The sequence below is a fragment of the Myiozetetes cayanensis genome, unplaced genomic scaffold (genome assembly GCF_022539395.1).
Source record: "Myiozetetes cayanensis isolate MyiCay16 unplaced genomic scaffold, myiCay2020 scf19, whole genome shotgun sequence".
Classification (NCBI taxonomy): domain Eukaryota; kingdom Metazoa; phylum Chordata; class Aves; order Passeriformes; family Tyrannidae; genus Myiozetetes; species Myiozetetes cayanensis.
Window position 1 is genome coordinate 10,503,218 of NW_026087400.1, and position 19,940 is coordinate 10,523,157.

General features: G+C 48.4%; 1 protein-coding gene across 3 annotated transcripts; it reads right to left on the reverse strand.

Moving 5' to 3' along the window:
* Window positions 1–1,627: 1,627 nt before the first annotated feature.
* On the reverse strand, window positions 1,628–19,466 carry LOC126639371 (somatomedin-B and thrombospondin type-1 domain-containing protein-like). 3 transcript variants are annotated; one of them, XM_050314117.1, is made up of 6 exons: window positions 19,111–19,466; window positions 18,267–18,533; window positions 7,981–8,175; window positions 6,964–7,042; window positions 5,935–6,111; window positions 1,628–2,483 (listed from the first exon to the last, which is right to left on the reverse strand). In XM_050314117.1, exons 2-6 carry the CDS (start codon window positions 18,424–18,426, stop codon window positions 2,366–2,368), a joined length of 729 nt encoding a protein of 242 aa, XP_050170074.1. In that variant the 5' UTR covers window positions 18,427–18,533; window positions 19,111–19,466; the 3' UTR covers window positions 1,628–2,365. The 3 variants fall into 3 exon arrangements, with proteins under 3 accessions (XP_050170074.1, XP_050170075.1, XP_050170073.1); XM_050314118.1 differs by lacking the exon at window positions 19,111–19,466 and having other exon boundaries at window positions 18,267–18,579; XM_050314116.1 differs by lacking the exons at window positions 18,267–18,533; window positions 19,111–19,466 and adding an exon at window positions 10,769–11,006.
* Window positions 19,467–19,940: the final 474 nt, after the last annotated feature.

Below are 19,940 nucleotides of genomic sequence, written 5' to 3' on the forward strand. Positions count from 1 at the left end.
TTGCCTTGGATTTCCACCTTTCCTAAAACTCAGGTAGTAGAAATTATGGAGGTTATGATGGGTGGTGATAAAGCTTCCAGAGTGAAACCAGGCAGGACCCAGTATGTGTCAACACCATGAGCTAATTTTCATTTGCCTGAAAAGTGATCTGACAGCTTCATTATCTACTTAAAAGGCTCAGTCTTGCTCTCTCTCTCTCTCTCACACACACACACACTTCCTTCCCCTAGGAATTTACCAACAGGATTTGTTTGTGCAGTCACACAAGGTGTGGAGGTGAAGCCAGCACATGGCACAGCCCTTTTTAGGATGTGCTGGTGCAGAGATGTTTGCAATGTCTTGTTTCATCAAGTGACAGCCTGTGCAGAGATACAGCTGCTATGAGAGTCCCTGGGGGGCTAATTCTTTCATACTCCTGCATCCCCAGGCTACAGTGACAGGAGGGAACACACTGTCCTACCATGCCACCACCAGCAGCTCTTCATAGCACCTCATGTTATCAGCTCTCAGGGATGAGGCAGCAGCAAAGGAAACCCCTGTGGAAAACCCCTTCAGTTTTTTAGGCATTACTAAGCAAAAAATTGCATCTTTTATAGCTTCAGTCCTCAATTCTGAAAGCATCTGCTAAAAGCAGGGTTTCATGTGATCAAGAGTTTGGGTAGATTTTGAAAAACATTTCCAATAGCTGGCTCCTTTCTGCTCCTGAAATGACCACCCACCTCTGTAGGGTCCCTTGGCTCAATAAGGGGCTTCTGCAGGACAAGGAAAACCTTCCAATGACTAAATGCTACTCTGATTACAGATCCCCACCAAGGGATGAAATTGGCTTTCAGTTTGACAGAAATCTTCACTGCAAAAACCGAAATTACCTTCTCCATTTATTTATTCCCAGCCCATCTCTGGGATCACATCCCTCCACTCGCACACCAGCAAGTGCTCCTGGGACAAGCCCCAAGTTCATCACAGGTTATGTGACACAGTGAAATACAAGACTTTTTTTTTTTTTTTTTGGTCTTAAAATCTTGCTACTCAGGGATGAGATCATCCCCCTGTGAGTCATTTTAATCCACAGCCAGCTTGTAACACATAATGAGAAGCAGAACCTTGCTCTCCAATCCCTACTGCACTGGCCAAGGACATCAGGCACTTTCAGAGCACTCAGTGCCTCGTTGTTCATTCGTGTCTCCATGCAAGACCTTCAGCACAGTCATTGGATGGCTTTTGTGATCCTATTCCAGACTAGAGTTGAACTTGAGCATTAAAACTCTTCTGGAGCCAGCCCCAGCCTCTCACCTGACAGATGGAATGACCTCGATCTCATCCTGCAGCGCCTCTGCCCCAAAGCACGAAGCCCTTTCTGTCATTTTGTTTTAAGTAGATCAGAAACACGTGTATAACAAAAGAAATATCACATCCACTCCTGCACAGTGGTAGGTCGTGGTGCTGCACTTCCACCTGTAAATCCTGAGCAGTTCTGGGCAGCAGTGACTTGTCCTTCAGCCCGACCTGCTGGAGAAGAAGAGTCAGTGGCAAGGCTGGAACAAATTAGGCAGGTTCAGGTGCTAAAAGAGATGGCATCACACAGATTAATCAAACAGACACTGGGATTATTCTTCAGCCTCTTTATTTTCATTTATAGAAAAGTATGAATATAAATCAGCAGATTTTAAGGAAAATATTTCAAATATTTCCCAGTCAAAACACAAGGCTATAGCCAGCCCTTCCTATTTAGAGCCCCAGGACTGCACTGCACTTTGGGGCAACTCAAGAGATGCTCCTTGAAACCTTAAGTCCAAGGGCCAATTTGTCCCTGATATCTTCTATTCTCACAGATTTGAGCAGACTCATTTCTAAGTTCTGACATTAACTCAGCAGTGCAAGATCAACCCTCTGTAAGAATGAGGGTCAGTGTGAAATGATGAGACCAGGGAGGGTGAAAACAGAAGGGAAAGATAGCACAAGCACAAGCAGGAAAGCATCTACAAAGTGCTATTGCCATGAAATGAAGGCACTTGTTAATTTACTTTGCATTGTTGATTCTTCATTGAGACTTCAGAAAAAGAATAATTAAACCTGGGTTCTTACGGCCTTTACCATTGCATTTGCTATTTGGTAAATTCTCATTCCTCTCAAGAAAGGAGGAATTTGCGAGAAGTCATCAGGGTCAGACAAGTCTCTCTCAGGGAAGAAAGAAAGAGACTGGCACTTCCCAGCCAGCCTGATTTCTCTGGAAATCGAGGAGCACAGACAGACAGAGGATTCTGGGTGCCCCCTCTGACACGGAGCAGTCGCTGCTTTGCCTGGGGCTCCTGCTGCTGCCAGACGTGGCACCACAGCCCTGGCGCGCTGGGGCCGCCTGGGGAAGTCAGATGAACAAGAAGCTGTGAACAGAAGGGCAGGAGCAAGTGTCCAGCTGGCGAATTCTCCTCCAGGTTCCCTTGCATCGAGGGTTCCCCACCGCCTGCCAGTGCAACAGCTGATTCCTGAAACACAGTCATCAGAAGGAGGCAGTAAGCAGGCTGCACCCCCACAGCAGGGAGGTCACAACGAGGGCTTAAATCACCCAGGAAATCCCATTGAGTCTGACAACATCCATTTTCACTCCATGGCCCCAGCTCTGCCTTTCTACCACTGTGAAGAGGCAGCAGTCACGGGGAGGCTTGTAGGTCGTACAAGTGAGAAGTAAAACCTCACAGCCACAGAAATGGAGATTTTGCTGTAGCACTGTGCCCATTCCCAGATTTTAGCATTCAGTGGTTTAAGGAAATTCCTCACATCACTGTGTTCCAGCCCTGACATTTGGAGAAGCACAAATACCACAGCTAGATCAACTCTGGCCCTGTGCAGAGCACTGCCCACAGACAGCCCAGCAGACCCCCAACTCTCTTTGGTTTATAGTTCTGTGGAAACTGGAATTGCTGTTCTAGCTCCACAAAGATAACCCTGCCCTTGGCTTAATGAGGTGTCATGCTCCAGAGCAGGGATTTATGTGTCACACATGCCTGGAGAAAGCTCGCTGTATTTTTCTTTTGGCTCGGGGTCATTTCAAAATACCGGAATCTGCACAGGGAGGATTAAGATTCCAGATAAAGCCGGCTGTGCACAGAGCAGTCCCATACCCTTCAAAACTCTGGGCTGCAGCTTTACCTTTACTCCTTAAACACATAAGCTCAACTTGTTTACTCTCATTTTGCTGGTGGGGAAGGCAAATATCGACTTTGCTATAAATCAGGTCAAATCAAGTCCATCCATCCTCCCTCCTCCTACCCCCCCAACATGGGCACAAACTGCTGCAGTCTGGACATTCATGTGCTGCAAGTCCACATCTTGCTCCAGATGATGAGGAGCAGCTGATCCTCAGAGACACAGGGTAACAGTTTCACAGATGTCAAGTCTGTGCTTTATTGGTACATCTTCTAGAAGAGGATCCAAAATTAGCAGATCTGTTTCCCAGCTCAATGCTCTGCCTTGTTGATCCCATAACTTTCTAGAACAAAAAAGGCAATGCAAGCTAGATTATCCTAGATATCCTCACCTGGTGGCCCCAGATCTGGCCATACACAAAGGACTTTGGGAAACATCCTGAGCTTGCATAACAGGGGTTAAAATAGGATAGCATCTTTTACAGAGTGGGAGACAGGTGGAAGGCAGAGATAACAAGCATCTCTCTTCAACTTGAAGCATTTATAAGCCAGACTCCACTTAGACACAAGAAGATAATTAGGAAATACTCATCAAAATATACCAGCATTGCTGAGTTTATTTTAAACTCTGTCAGCTGTTTCTCTTCCTGAGAGTCACTCTCGGAACAATATTTCAGGGAACCAAACGCTGGCACAAGGGGGAAGCCAAGCACAGGCACGGTGTGGGTGGGACACTGTGCACGTGGAGACCTGGGACTGCACAGGGACAGGGCACAGCCACACCCTGCCCACGGCTCTGGGTGCAGTCACGGCAGCAGAAAGTCCAGCTGAGGGTGCACTGAGTGACTTGTGAGCTGATGGAGAAAATCTCAGCACATGCTGCATCCCAGACTCTGGCACCAGCCTTGGCCTCCCCACCACCCTCTTTCTCAGGGCAGCAGTTGTGTTCCCATCTTCTTCCAGCTTTCTTTACAAGCATCACATTTACACCCTCCACAGCTGGACAGCAAATCCCAGCCCGAGGAGCCCCAGAGCACTGCCCTCTCACAAGCCTGAATGCTCACATATCACCCTCTGTCTAATGGAATGCCTTTTCACAGACATTTCCCACATCCCACTCAATGGCTGTTCCCAACAGTCCAGTTTCTTCTCAGAGATCACAGAGGTTTTTCCTCCAAGACACCTGGTAAAAAACGTATATTGTTTCTGGAAACAAATGAGAGGATAGCTCTGCTCACATAAAGAATATACCTATAGTAAACACTTCACTTGAGATGCTGATAAGAAAGTCAAGCGAGATACTGAGCCCTGGACAACCTCCGTGACCCACCACCCTAAGCTCAAATAGTGACACAGACAATTTCTAGGCTCTACTCAATTCTGATGGATTTAAACTACCTGCTGAGCCATGGGCTGAGTCCTGACTTCAGTGAACCAGTCACCATTCACCCCAACTCCATTATCGCTGCCTCCCTCCAGTCTCCATCCTGCCAGCATTTGAGGATCAGGTCATCATTCCTACAGGACACAGTCCCCTTTCCTTTGTCCTTCTGTTCCACATACAGTGCTGTGCACCAGACCAGGTGATGACAATGCCCCCCTCTTTTTGCAGCCCAATGCAGAAATTACTTCCTGAAAATATTTTTTATTTCGCTTAATCTGATGCTCCTGACTGGCTCCAGAGTTTTAGTAAATAACGTTACTGCAAGCTTTTATAATCATTTACAGGTTGAATGCAGATAACAGCTACTCTTGGCCACACCAGTTCAAATTTTTTCCTTCGTTATCTTAAAAGCTTACATAACAAGCTGAAGAGAGAAGGAACAAACTCTAAAGTGACTTCCTCATCCTGAAAGCCTGAGAAAAACCCTGCCCACAAAGGCCATTATTGGCAGTCTTGGTAGTGCAACACATTGTGTGCTTCAGGCCTGACAATCCTAGTTTAGAGTTTCTAATTCAAACCAACGTGCTTATTTCAACATTTATATAAGTTTTAAATATATCCCTGCCCAGCACTGATGGGCAACGATTTTCTCAGGCAGGGCTGCTAATCAGCTTCAGAGGATGCCTTTAATAAACAGCAATGGGAGTACCAGGATTAAAGCAGTGCAGAATTGTGCCTCCAGTGACCACCACAGAGGTTTGGGAGCCAGGACCCCTCCATTGCTGGCTCTGCCCCAGAGTTGTTTCACAGCTTCAAGCCATTCCCTTCATCTTTGCTGAAGTCCACCCAATTTGTACGACCTGGGTAGTGCCAATCAATCACCCCAAAGCTTCTTCAGCTCTCCAGGGAAAGAATACTGAATGCACAGACTTGCCAGTACTTCCAGCCAACCTCAGGTGCCAGCACATACCCCAAGTTCCTAAGCCAGCTACCATTCACCCCAAGTACTCAAAAAGGGTCACTTGGAGAAACAAAATCCCCAGTGCTGAAAAATCAGAAACAGAGTTGGCTTTATTTGACATCTGACAGGACTGTTAACCTTAAAAGCCTGGCTGGAGTGTCTTTAAAACAAAAAATCTCCACAACTGTGCCACTCCGAAGCCAGTGAGATTTAGCAGACTAAGTGCAGGTACTCCCACACCTAGTCCTGGCTCTGCCCCTGTTTTAATACATGAGCTTCACCAGGTCATTTCAACTCTTAAAAAAACTCATGGTAAGCCACAAGGAGCAGTGAATATATGCAGAGTGCTCTACAGAGCTCCGTGGAGCACCTTGGGACACTGGAACAAGTGGATCAAGGGAGAAGAATGGAAAATTCAACACGAAAACAAAAGCTAAAACTCTTACTTTCTGCTCCCAGTGCCATCCCCGGAGCAATGATGACTTCTGGAGTCCAGAGCCGGGTGCTGACACTCCACACAGACCGTGTGGCCCTCCCTGAGGTAGCGCATCCAGCGGGTGTACGAGTGGTGGCTGTGCAGGCAGCCCGGCGCGATGGCCACCAGCTGGAACTCAACACAGTACCTGCAACCAAAGTCACTGAGAGGGTCACTCAGCTCAATAACCAGGCTAGAGCCCTCCACAGGAGAGCCAGACTAAACTGAAAGACCATAAATCACTAATTAAGAAAAACCAAACCAAACCAAACCAAAAAAAAAACCACACAAGAGGTCATAAAGAGCAGAACACGTGGTGTGCTTGCATTTTAATAAGGTTAAATAGGGAATAAAACTACTCTGCTGGTGTTTTCAACTGACATGTTAAAAATACAAATAGAGACATAGATTGGTCAAGCATTTGATTACTCTAATCCCAAGTCTGGTATCCATTTGCTGAGCCACACCTTCTCTATCAGCTCTTCTCTGTTACCTATAATGGATTTGTAGAGCAGCTTGTGACAGGACCTAAGAGTCGGTCTGTAAAGGTTTTCCTGTCATGATCTCCCTCCTGAGAGTGAGGCTGTCACATCTCAGTGGGAGGACAACCAAATTGACACAGCACTTCTGTGCTTCTGATTTCAGCCAAACCTGAGAAAGAAGCAGGCCAAGCCCAAGGACTGCAGGAAGAACCCCTGGGGAATCACCAGCTTGCAAAGCTGTGTATGAGGGGTTACAGGGTGGGAGATAACTTTTCCCATCAGCACTGTGTCCCTGCTAGCGAGGAGCCCAGCTGGGAAAGAGGAGGACTGGGAAGGCTGATGCCAGCTCCCAGTGTTTGAGGCACCAGCCTGGAGGAAGGGCAGCACACACAGCCATGGCAGAAGGTAAAAAGCAACAGAGCTTTTACCACAGCCCTGCCTGTACCTGTGCTGTGAAACTGCTGGAGGGGAGAACAGGCAATGTGACAGCCAAGGGGGGCTTGGCTGTAACAACTTACCCTGCTCTTTCCTTGCCATCAGCTGCAGCTCTTTTCTTCCTCGCCTTTCCAAATCCTCCTGTTGTGATTAATGCCGGGACTGTGTTTACCAAAGAGAAAGGGTACAGAGCGTCAGTGGCAATGCTGCACTAAGGCTCCTTACGTCTGCAAAACAGCAAAGATGGGCTTTTAATGTCATAGGGCTTTATCTTCAGCAGGAGACAAAAACAATTCTAACTTTGTATTTTCGTATTATCCGTGACAGTCAAACAATTCACTGGAAGGAGAATCTGTAGAGCTGCCAGATTTTTGCCTGAGCAGAGTAAGCCTACTTGTAGGGACACCCAAAAGACAGACAGGGAGGCAATGTTCACTTAATGCCCACTCTCAACAGGTTTGAAGAAGTCAGCTGCTGCTGACATCCAGACTGGACAAATTTTGACACCTAAAATCAGCAAAAATGACAAGCAATTCTTTTAAAACTCAGTAACTTCTATCATGAAAAGCTGATTTGAACCAACTAAAATCAGGCTTTTTCTCCAGAAACTAACTGGAGGTCTCCTCTGCCTGCACTCTGCTCCAGTGCAGAGAAGTCGTATCTTGTCTGACAGGTATTGCTCCTTTGTGACTTTTTGCAAATAACGCATAAAACAAAATTTAAAAATATATATAAACGACAAAAAAGTGTTCAGCATCCACTTGCAGAAGTTTTAAACAGACATATATCTGCCAACCCTATCAAAATTGCCAGAGATTTACACTTGTATGAGTGAGAGCACAACAGGCCTGTGATATCTCACTTTTGAGACACAGCAGAACACAGCTCATGGCAGGCACCACCTCCAACACTGTCCTGGCAAGGACACATCGAAGCCCTGTGTGAAGAGCTCAGTTCTCACTTACCCAGGCAGGGCCAGGGCAAACAGGACGGTGCCTGAACACAACTCATCAAATCCAGTGGAGATCAGCTCTGCTGACTCAGACCAGAGTCCTCCCCACAATCACCCCCCCAGATAGTTTTATTTTCAGTGGACTTACTCAGGGACTGTTTGCACTCCATTCCTTGCCGAGACCAGTACTCCACACAGCCAGCCCTCTCCTCCAGAGCAGGACATGCTTCTGCCCCATTCCTGGGCTCCTGAACGATGTGCCTGGTCCGGACACGATACGTTGTCTTGCAAGGCTCTGCACAGCCGCTCCAGGTGCTCCACTGAGACACGACACAGGGGACAACTGCAGGAACAGTAACAAAAGGGGGGCGTGGAAGGTTACAGGAATGATGCCAGTGACATGCCTTCTCCAGAAAAGACATTTTTTGACATAGCTCAGTACAACCTTCCTTATTTCAGACCCATCCCACAGTTGTGTTGGGCAGTTCCCAGTAGTTCTCCTCCCAGCAGATTATCTGCCCAGGCTCCAGCCAACCATCACAACCTGACAACCAAGAACAATTCCTTTGGAGAAAAACATTTGCAGGTCAGCCTAGACTCAAATATCATTTCCCCCCCACATATTCTCAGTTGGCTTCAGTCCCTCTCCTTGCATTTCTGCACCTCGTGCCCGAGCTGGGTCAGTGTAGGACAACACACCCTGCCAGGACCTCCGCTGTCAGCTGTCAGTGAACAAGGGGTCACTCCCTTGCTGGTTCAGCCCCCGGGTGCCTCAGGCACACAGAGCTGCTGGCCAGCCCACACCCCCGTGAACACACTGAGCCAAGGGCTGCCTTCCACCAAAGTCCCTGTGAGCACCTGAGGCAAACCCCCCACGCGTGACCCCTGACTGCCAAGCTCAGGCATGAGGAACTTCCTGGTTCCCAGTCCAGCTCCTCTGCTGCTCTATCACTCAATTTAAAGATGTGGATGAGCCCATTCAAACCCACTCAGAAAGGCCACTGTGCTCAGGACCTACAGTAACAGACATTACCACTCCAAGGTGATGTCCATTACCACTCCAGGTAACTCCAGACATTACCACTGCACTTACAAGGGCATGCACAACCCTGAGTCCCAGTGATCTCACTGGAACATGACCTGCTGAATGCTGGGACAAATCCCAGCCTTTCTGAGCAGCTCAAGCTTGATGCTTCAATTTATTCTCCCTCAGAACACAGACAACCCTAACTTCAGCATGAACCTCACTGGAAACTGCCTTTGTCCTCAGAAACTTTAGGATGATCATTCAAATACTACTGCTTTTCTTTTTTGTCTGAAGTCAACACAAACAGCTTTTTAAACCTATTGAAAGACTAGGCATTAAATCAATTATCTAAGTAATTGTGACATTTCTTATATGCAGCAACACACCACAAATAAGCCTTTGCATCAGACTGTAGGCTACCCAACTTTATCATCCCTTTGTACATTTGATCAGAATATTGAGCTCTTCAGTTTTGTTTGATGACATTAACGTATTTTCTTTAATATTTTGCTTTACAAGTCAGTTTGATAAAGTAGCCCTTGAGCAGTGAATGAAAGAAAACTGCTGGAAAAGGTTAGGCTGTGGAGTCAATGCAAGTCAAAGTAGAGCTGAGTCCCTGACCTCCAGGACAAACAAATCACAAGAAATAACACAGAAACACCTCACCCTGCAGAGCAGCAGCTCTGGCAGCTCCCAGTGAGCAGGCACTGCTGCACCTCAGGGAGCAGGTGCTGCTGTTCCCTGGGGAGCAGCTGTCCCTTCACAGTGCCTGACCACATCCTGCCAACACATTTTCCTTATTACTCAGCTGTATGAATAGACACAAGAGGCTCCTGTCCATCCCACTTATCCCTGACAACCGCCAAGAGCAGCAGGATTCGGACACAGAGGTGCTGAGGGAGCAGCTGAGAGCCCAATAGCTGTCAGGCACCAAAGGCACAGGGGCATCCAGCACCAACACAGCTCCTGAACAGCCCCAGCAGCAGGGGAGCCCAGTCACGGCCCTGCAGCACTGGGTGTCCTTCCTAGGGAGGGGAGGGGCAAGTTTCAGGCATCCCAGCAGCTGCACTTCCATGCTCCCTGCTGCCCTTGGGAGCTGTGGGTCTACAGATCCACCAGCCTGGCCTCATCCACAGACATACCTTGCTTAAATCACCCTCGAATTAACTTATTTCCAACCCATTTTCCAGCTCTGTATTGAAAGGAAAAAGACAAATCACAGGAACGTCTGCCCGTCTGCCTGGAGCGCAACTCGGCTTTGGCACATCTGTGCAGGTTTGAAATCAAAGGCATTATGTGAGCAGTGAGAATCCTTGAGGATGCTGTTTATTGGAAGCGAGCATGAGATCGTTCCCCTTACTAAAGTAACTTTTCTCCTTAATTCACATCCGCACTTAGCAGACGTCGTCCCTGGAGGGAGCACTGCTGCGCTCCCCGGGACCCCGACACAGCCGCACGGGCATCGGGGTCCAGGCTCTCGCCAGGTGAAACCTGAAGCTGCAGCTGCCCATGCCTTTTGCAGGACAGCACGGACTGACAGGAGCAGCAGATCTGATCCCACCCACAGTAATTCAATCCACAAGAGGGAAAGGGACGGGGCGATTCTGACTCAGTCAGGAGACGTCCCGTTTCACGTTTCTGTCCCGTAGGAAGACGCAGAAGCATCCTGACCTGCCCAGCGAGCTCCTGCTCCAACGGGACCCCGGCGGGACCCGGCCCCTCCGAGAGCCACAGCCCAGGTGGGGAGCGGAGCGCCCGCAGCATCACCGCTCCTTCGGCCGCCCCACGGCGGTGCCCGGACACGCGGCCAGAGCCCGAGGGGGCACGGACCGCTCCGCTCGGGGCAGCCCAGCCCAGCCCAGCCCAGCCCAGCCCAGCCCCAGCCCCAGCCCCAGCCCCAGCCCCTCACCCGGGCAGGTCTCGGCATAGTCGTGGCAGCAGTCGAGGGTGAGGACACACGCCTGGTCGCAGTAGCAGGGCCCGGAGGAGCCGTCGGGCCGCCGGCCGGTGCTGAGGCAGGCGGGGTCGCGGCCGGGGCAGCACAGCCCGCGGGCCGCACACCCGGCGGGCAGGGCCGGCGGCAGCAGCAGCAGGAGCAGGAGCAGCAGCAGCGGGAGCCAGCAGGCTCTGCGGGCCATCGCCCCGCAACCCCCGCCCTCTCTCACCTGCGCCCGCCCCGGCGGCAGCGGAGGGGCCGGGCCGGGCCGGGCGGGGCTGGGCCGAGCCCTGCGGTGGCCGCTCCTCCGGCATCAGCGCGGCCCCAGCCCGGGCGGAGCCTCCCGTGCCGCTGTCCGTGCCCAGCCCTGTGGCAGCAGGTGCCGCTCACACCAGCGCCCTCCTCTCCCGCCGCACCCGACACTCCCGCTCCTGCAGACTTTTCAAACACGAGGCATCATTTCTGCACTGACTGCTGGCACTTACCCGCCAGAGTATCATAAAGATTATCATCAAAAACGGATGATAAAAGAGACCGTTTTTTGCCCGATTTGACTCCAGCATACGTCAGGAGCCATTAAAAACCTTAAAGGGCTTCATTCCCAGTACAGCAGCTCCTAAGGAACACGATCCAGCTGGCTATCCTGCCTCTCCACAGAATTACTCTGAATTTTCTGCTTACTTTGAAACTCAAGAAGCTTAAAGTGATTACAGCCACTCCTGTGAATTATTTAGCTATTCAGTAGGAAGCAAAAGGCTTTACTGTAACTTTTTATCAAAGAGGCTTACTCAAATATTGATCACAACAGATGTTATACCTTGCTGAACACTGAACTGGGATTTATAAAACCCACCCACTGATTTTTTGTGAGTGATTATGTTATTATACTAACAGTGGGTATGGCCAGAATGTTCCCGCTTCAGGGAGACTGCAGCAAAGATGCTTCTGGAAAAACAGAAAATAACATTAGAAGACAGCCTAACACCTTCAGCATGTGCAATGCTGGAGGCTTGGACACAGAGGAGACTTGGCACTGCACCAGCTCAGGCAGAACATGGTAAAATGCTCCAAAAAGATAAGAAATAAAAGGAACTTCAGCTTCTTTGTCTATCAGTAGATGTCTGCAGCAAAGGACAGATGTCTCGTTTTCTTGGCAGTGGTCAGATACTGTCACCTTGGAAATCGCACGTGTGACGAATCCTGCAGTGAGAAACAGGTGAAAAGGCCAGGAGATGAAAGAGAAGAGCACTAGAAATCAGAGGCCATGGGGTGTAGGAAGTAGGAATTTAACGATACCGGGTGTTAATTCCTGCCTCTGCCAATGAGTCACTCCCCGTGTGACCTCAGGTAAGTCATTTAACCAGTGCATGTCTCATTCTTGATCTAGAACAGGAAGGACATTCAAAAAGAGATTGCATTACTCAGCTAATTAGTCAACACAAACCAGAGGCCTGTGTGGCTCTTGTGCAATTCCCTGAGGGGCAGCAACAGAGCACAGTTCTCAGGACCAGCACTGCTGCTTCCATGCTCCCCGTCCCCCTGCCAACACTTTGTGAGGTAGAAGGAACACCTTCCCATTGTTCTGAGACACACTGGCTGAATAAAAATTAGCTTCTGAAAGCAATGGGGCCACATAAAGACTGCAATTTTGACTGACCCTGTGCTGTTAGGAAAGTTGCATCTGGGTCCAGGTATCTCAGTAGGGTTTATAATCAACCACACACCCCCCAAATTCTTGGGAGCAAATGTTGTTTCTCATCTCACATTCCCACAGTGAAAGCAGCTCTCCCTTGTTCTGGGTTGACACAGCCCTAAGGATTTCTTAGGATTTGGGGTTTTTTTACCATCTTTAGAGCCTGTCAGGTAATGTCAAAGAAGACAAGGAAACATGGCCCAAGCCACGCTGGATCACTTCAGCCCAGGAACAGATTTCTTGCAAGACAACTGCCAAGTCTGAAAGTGGGTCTGTTGGCCCTGTGAGGAGTACTGGAGCCAAGCAAGTGTGCTTTAACAGAAAGGAAATGTGGCTAGTCCATCGCTCAGGGAGAGGTCAGGAGCAGAACAGCTTGCAGGGCTGTCCTTGGCAGTGCAGATTGTATCTTCCAGCCTATGGGGAACACCACGAGGCAGCTCACTAGGGCAGGTGGAAATGCAGTTTCATCAGCTTACCCAAACCCAGCTGCTCTCCTGGCTGGCCACGCCGGGTTCCTGCCCCCTCGCTCACTTTCCTTCCTTAATTAAGCTGCCCTGTGCTGGAGCTGCCACTGACCCAGTTCCCAGAGGCCTCCTGCTCCCTTCATTAACTCTGAGAGGCGGGAGATGTCACAGATGGAAAGGCCCTTCCAAGGCACAAAGGGGAGTTTGCTCTCACTTTTATTCTGGGTAGTTAACCCGTGTCCTTGCCTGCACTACAGGCTGATCCACCCATCTGTGGAATGGGGAATGCTGTCCATTACCAGCTCCTTCCTAAACTTCATTTGGCCATAACTTTCACCTCACCCCCCAAAAAATAATATTAAAAAATATATTATTTTGAAGCCTAGGTAGGATTTACCAGGTTTTTAAATAGGATTTACCCTATTCCCAAGTGTTAGCCCCTAACCTCTAAATCCCTTCACCTGTTAGCAAATGTGTCAGGATGGCAGTGTTTTCCTTGCTCTGTGTTTGTACAGCTCCTTGCACTCGTGCAGGTCTTGGATTCTGTGCATTCCAGCAATAAGGAACCAAGCAGAACTATCATTATGCAGGACAAATTAAAAAAAAAAAAAAGGTTCTGGTTTAGAGTGTCTGATTTTACTTTCCACTGTCACAGCCAAGCCTGTAAAAGCATAGAAGGAAATTAGCCAACCAAGTGATCTGATTTCTTGGAGCTGATTTCTACAGCTATAGGCCACAGGAGAGCTGGCTGCCACCTCATCCAAACCCTCCTCCAAGGCTCTCACAAGGGATGCTCTGCTTGTTCATTACATTGCAGCAAGAAGCACAACCAGCTCCCAAGACCTTTCCAGAACATGAGTCAAATCAACAGCAATGGCAACACCACTTGTCCAAGTGAAGGCAAAGGTCAGCATTTCCACCTATGCTTTTGCTGCTGTGAACAGGTACTGACCTGAAAATCCACATCAGAGTCCATTCTGTGCCTGCTGCCTGTCCTGCCTCACACCCAGAGCGTGCCAGGGATCTCTTTCCCGGGCTTAGAACTGAAAAGACCTTTAAATATCATTCCCCTGCTGTACACATCTGCTAGTTTTTAGCACACAGAGATATGGGAGAAGAGTTGATACCAAGCAAGCTTCAGATATTTTTCTGAAGCAAAACTGAAGATAAATCAGATTATGAACCCATGTATTTGAGATTCTTGTCTTTTGCCAAAATAGAGAGGAACATTGAACCAAATAGTCCTAAACTCCCCCTGCTAACAAAGCCCACCCAGGATGGTGATCTCATTAGGACTAAAGGGAGATTTGGCCAGCACACCTGAACTAGGCTATTGACCCAGAAACCAAAAAACATCTCATCCAGAGGATTCTTAGGCCTGGATTTTAATGTGTGTGCTCAGGAGGCCAGTAACTGCTGCACACCTCTTCAAATGTGTCTTTGCCACCCTTGTAAAACTCCCCTTCAGCTGGCTGGGAAGAATAGAACCCCTTCAGCTTCCCAGAGTAGCAGAGGGCAGCAGCCCTCTCTGGAGCCCCACTGGATGACCAGCTGGGTCCAGCCCCTCTGCTGGCTCTCACCTCACCAGTTGTGTCCCCAAGACACAGATTCCTGAGGTACTGCCAAGAGAATCCACACCACACCACAGCAGAGCAGTCATGGCTGAGCAAACACCTTCTTGGATTGAAACCCCAAAAGCATTCACCCTTGATAAAGGCTTCAACACAGCAAAACTAGTGTCTCCAGCAGACTCCAACACACATAAAAGCACTGTAAGGCCATGGGGGAAGTCAGGCTAGAAGAGAAGCAGGGAAGTCCCCCTCCTCTCATCCAGGTGTGGCCATAGGCACAGAGAACAGAGAGATTCTCCATCTCTCTGCTGCCAAAAACCACTACACAACCCCATCACATGCTGCCTCTCCACAGGGAGCTGGGCTGTGACTCACACAGGGCATAAAGGAAACAAACTCGTTGCCATTAAAAAGCTGTTATCTTTAATGAATGCTGGAGAGGGTTTAAAGTGGCCAAAAGTCTTACTTAGAAAACAGGAAAGATAAATACTTTAATAAAAAGCTTTTAGTGGTTTTCTGTCTGGGTCTTTTGCTTTCCTAAAGAAAAGGAAAGGAAACCAGCCAACTTTTCTGAAGCGGGTACTTTATGTTTTCTTTTTCCTTTCCGAAAAGAAAATAATGGAACAGTTTGTGAGAGTCTGAGCCAGGAGGGAATCCTGTGAACAAGGTAAGCCATATTCCTTTCCCTAAGCAAAAGAAAACCTTTGGACAGGTTTGCATTTAGTCAAACCCGAAAATTTTTCCTGCTCTGTGAAGGCCCATGGTGACACCTGACTCCACAAAACATTACTGGGAATCTTTTAAATCTCCAATAGCCCCATGACACATTCCCTGTCAGAAGAAACACAATTGCCTCTACCAATTCCACAAGCTACCTGGCCCTCTCCCACATTAAAACAAGAGAAGTGCCTCACTTTTCAGATTCCTCCCAAAGTAGCTCCTTTCTTATTCTTTCACAGCTGCCTCCTCTTCAGCCCTTGCACCTCTGCATGCTCCTCCAGTGCTGCTTCTCCTGCAGCCCACACTGACAGGTGGCTCCAGGGGCCATCCCTCATTCCCTTTCTCCCTCCTTCCTATCACCAACTTGGGCTGGGCTCAGTCTCCCACTCCTGCAGCCTGAGGGATTTTGCTGCTGGTGTTTAGGGATGGAAGAGAGCAACAAGAACACATATTAAACAGTCAGGGACTTCTCCCAGCAGGTCTTTCCTTACTCCAAAGAACCTCTGGCTCAACTTTTTACCTTCTTTAGCACAGACCATTTTATTCCCTTCCTATGAGGAATCTCTGATTGTCCACAAGATGCTACACAAGAAACAAGAAAGGCACACATCCCCCCCCCCCCCCGAAACAGCATCCCAGATCACATCCCACAGGATCAGTGTTCCCACTCACCAGTCCTGTCCTGTCTCCCCTAAGCTGATCGCTTTGGTTTATGTATTCTCAGCAGAGGAGCCTGGGATTCCAGGCCAGCATTGCTCCTCTTGAGTCACAAGGCAGCAGCTGCCGCTCACAGAGGCCAGGATCCAGGCCCCTTTATTTTTTCACAAGTGGTTATTTATAAGATTAATATGAAATAGCTTAAACATCTTCGTATTCTGTAACTAATAAATCTAGGAGAAACATCAAAGGTGGTTTTCCTAAAAGAGGCAAGAAAGATGGATATTGTCCTTCCACGCAGCATAAGACTTGGGATAAATGAGTTCACCAACGGCTACAGAAAGCCACATTTTTTAATTTACTGGGTTGTCAAGTCAGTTGAGCTGTTCTATGAGTCAGCAACTGCAAATCGGTCATCTGCAACTTGCAGCATCAGGCTCCAGGGCAACACAGCCCCACTTGTCCCCTGGGGCCCTGTACAAAACAGGAGCAGTTGGGGGTAATCCTCAGCACAGCTTCTTCGATGCAGTCATCAGTCAGGCCACACGTTTTCCACTCTGCTAAATCTCTCCCCGGTTGGTAGGAAGCAAAGCAAAGGGAAAGCAAATCCTAAAGTGGTACAGATGCTGCTTAAACAGGACACTGAAGTGTCTCTCTAATTCAAGAGCATGCTTAAATGTGGTACTTGAAATCCTGCACTGCACACAGACAGAGCTATTCTGACTAACCAGGCTCTGTAATGAGCTGGATGAGCTGCAGAAGGAGGCAGATATACTCACTGGAACTGGTCCTGCCAGTTGATTGCACTTCCTAAGAAACCTTGTCTTTAAATAAATTTCTCCAATAAACTAAACACACATTGTATTTGACTGAGACAGGTGAAATTTGAAAGACAATTGGTTTAGCACCAATATATGTTTCAGAGATTAAAATGGCCCAGTTGGAAAACAGAGTACTGCCAACATCACCCAAGTTTTAGCTGCCACTGGTAACTACATTAACAGAAGCAGCAGCTGATTTCTGATTATACTGCTTCTCTGCAGTCCAGGTACTGCCTGTAGCACAGTCACTTTGACTTTGTTTTGTTCATGTCAAATTGTCAAGAAGCCAAAGAGGTCAGAGAGCAGATCCCATTTTAATCTCTGCTGTGCAGAGTTCCTGGAATTCTCAGAGCAGAAGGCTCCTGGTCTGATCCACGCCTCTGCCTGCCAGGGATAACCTGAGTGCATGGCCTTTACGGGTGCCTTGAGTCAGGCACACCTGGCACGTTCTCCGACCTTCAAGTGCTGTGGAAATCACTGTTCCAGTGCTGGAAGCAATACCTGATCCCACTGGGTCCTTCCCACAAACAGCCTCACCTGTGCTGCGGTTCCCTGGTGTCACTGGGGCTCTTCACTTGGCCAGTGTTTGTATGACCAGACCCAGAACAAATGACGCCCGGTTTCTGGGCCCCTTCTCAGCTTTGTCTCTTGAAATGTACCTGTTTACCCTTGTTTTAACAGGAACATGTAGTAAATTGTCCCTTGTAAGTTATCAAAGTCACAGCTAAAGTACAGAGAAGCAGATGTTTATTTGCAATAGGGCAGCAGGTGAGGAAACCGGAGGCCTTACCTACAACCAGTGCATTTCCACAGGAGATTCAAGGCCACCCATCTGCACAAATCCTCTCTCTGCACATGGCAGCTAAACACTCCACGGAACATTAAGAAGCAGCACAGAAATGCAACGGAAAATAGAGCTAAAAATCAAAGCATTGACCCAACCTCACCACAGTCAACCTCAGCACAGAGTCCTTTCATGACTGGCATGAAACTAGCACCAGATGCCGTAATAGCAGGGATGAAAATAAACAGAACCTGTATCACTACCTCACCTATTTAACAGTTTTATTCAATTGACACAATTTACATGACAGAAATGATCCCATTTATTTTCTTAAATGAGAGCAGAAGCTGGCACGGGCAGGCACTGAGCGAGTCAAGCTTTCATATTCCCTGGGCAGAACTAAGTCAGGCTCTGCACTTCACAATTCAGTAAATGCAAAGAGAGAAGAAGATTTTGCTTTATTTTACTTGGAATAAGAAGCACTGATTTTTTTTCCTCTCTTCTAGAAATTAACTTTTTTTTTTCTTTTTAGAAGCCACAAGCCAGGGCACCATGCATACAGCTCTCACAGGACAGGGGGTCTGCTCCTAGTGTTCCAGTTCCTGAGGTGTTTGCTCCCAGTACGAGGGAAAATGAAGATGAATAAACCCTGAAGGATCCTCCTAACATTTTCCTCGCTACAGGGCTATCAGCCCCACCATCTGTCAGGGATCCTCTCTAGGTTTAAGGATCAGGCCAACCTGGAGCAAACCCCAACTCACCCGTGGCTGAACCCAGCGATGCATTCCTGACGGCCTGAGAGATCCTGTCTTCTGTCAGCCTTGCAGACCTCCCAGGCAGCTTTATATCTTCCTCCTCCCAGCACTTGAGCCACAGCTGGGGGAAGAACAATGCTGTGATGGATGAACAGACTCCCGTCATCAGACAGAGGGAACATCTGAAAACACCCAGATAAGGGTGAACTTTCCTCTTCAGCGTGAGGGAAAATCAGTTGGCTCATCCATGGACATGTGCCTTTTTCAGTTTCCCTGTCACAATTCAGAGAGGGAGAAGGCAGATCAGGAGACTGTGACCTTTCCCTTTTGTTTAAAGAAAGAAGAAATAAAATTTAAAAAAAAAAAAAAAAAAAAAAAAGGAAAAACAGCAGGGGAAAACCACCAATGCCTTTCCAGCAGCCTGCAACACAGGGCAAGAGAGGCATCCACTCGCAGATTGTAAGGCAAAGGCTTGGGCAGTAGGCTGGGCCATCCTGTGTGCCTGTCACATCCTGTCCACACAGCCCTGATTCGGATTTTCTGGCACCAAGGGAATCCTCCGTGCTTCCTCCCTGCTCTGCTCTATTCCTCCAAGTACTTTTCTCCAGAGGAAAAAAAGGCAGGAAAAGAACAGCAAGGAGCAGCTTTGCAACTGCTTTATAAACTAACAAGATGACTCAGCAGTTGACCCTTCCTCACCAAGCATGGAACAGCAGGTGTACCTGGTCAATTCTGGCAGGGAAAAAAGCCAAGTCTGTGTGCAAATACATTCACCAAGTCACTGTAACTCCTTTTGAGAAGCAAGGCCCCACCAGCATCCATCTCACCCTCCACCAATATTGCCACTTACCTTTACAGCCAGCAAGCCCACCGAGGAGAACTTCAACAGCACTGAATATCCAGCACATCACCCTGGATCAGAGGGAAGACTAGCAGGACCATGCTCACAGTTCAGAGGAGTGACAGAGCACGTTTACAGAAGGAAATCATGGCCAGCAGCACAAAATGTGCCACCCATGCCAGCAGCAGCCACTGTGAAGGACAAGCCTGAGAAGCAGGTTTAGGTAAGCCAGGAACCAGCCTGAGATGCAACATTGCTGCTGGCACCTTTGGCAAACACCCTTTTCTCCAGGCAGTTTTCCCAAGCCCTGCTAAGGCGTTTCCACAGCAACATAAATTGCTGACTAACAAAAGTTCTCAGACACTTCCAGTCCTCCTCTGTAGATTTCCAAGAAAATTGCGCCTATAAATATCCTGCTGTAAAAAAAAGTGACAGCAAATACTCAAAGGAAAAGTCTGCTTCGAAATGCTGGTGGCCAGGGCCTGATCCATATCCACTGAAAAGTGGATTCAGTCTCAAGACAGGTCTTTCCCCGTGAGGGCTATATCTCAGAGAGAAAATGTTTTTATATTAGACAAAATTCTTGCAAGCATGAATGGAGACCAAGCCAGTGTAACAATTACAGCACCGCTCTTGTGAGGCTGCAGATGATCTGCAGCCATTTGCATGAGATGGCAACCAGCTTTATTCATCAACAGCCTGGATTTGGGAATATTGGTGGGGGTTAGGCAGTGTCCATCACTGCTGCAACTGAGCAGCAGAGAGCAAGTGTAAGTACTCCAGGCTGCTAAACAAGGGCAGGGGTTGAGCTCAGTATTTCTTCTCACTGTGAAACAGTA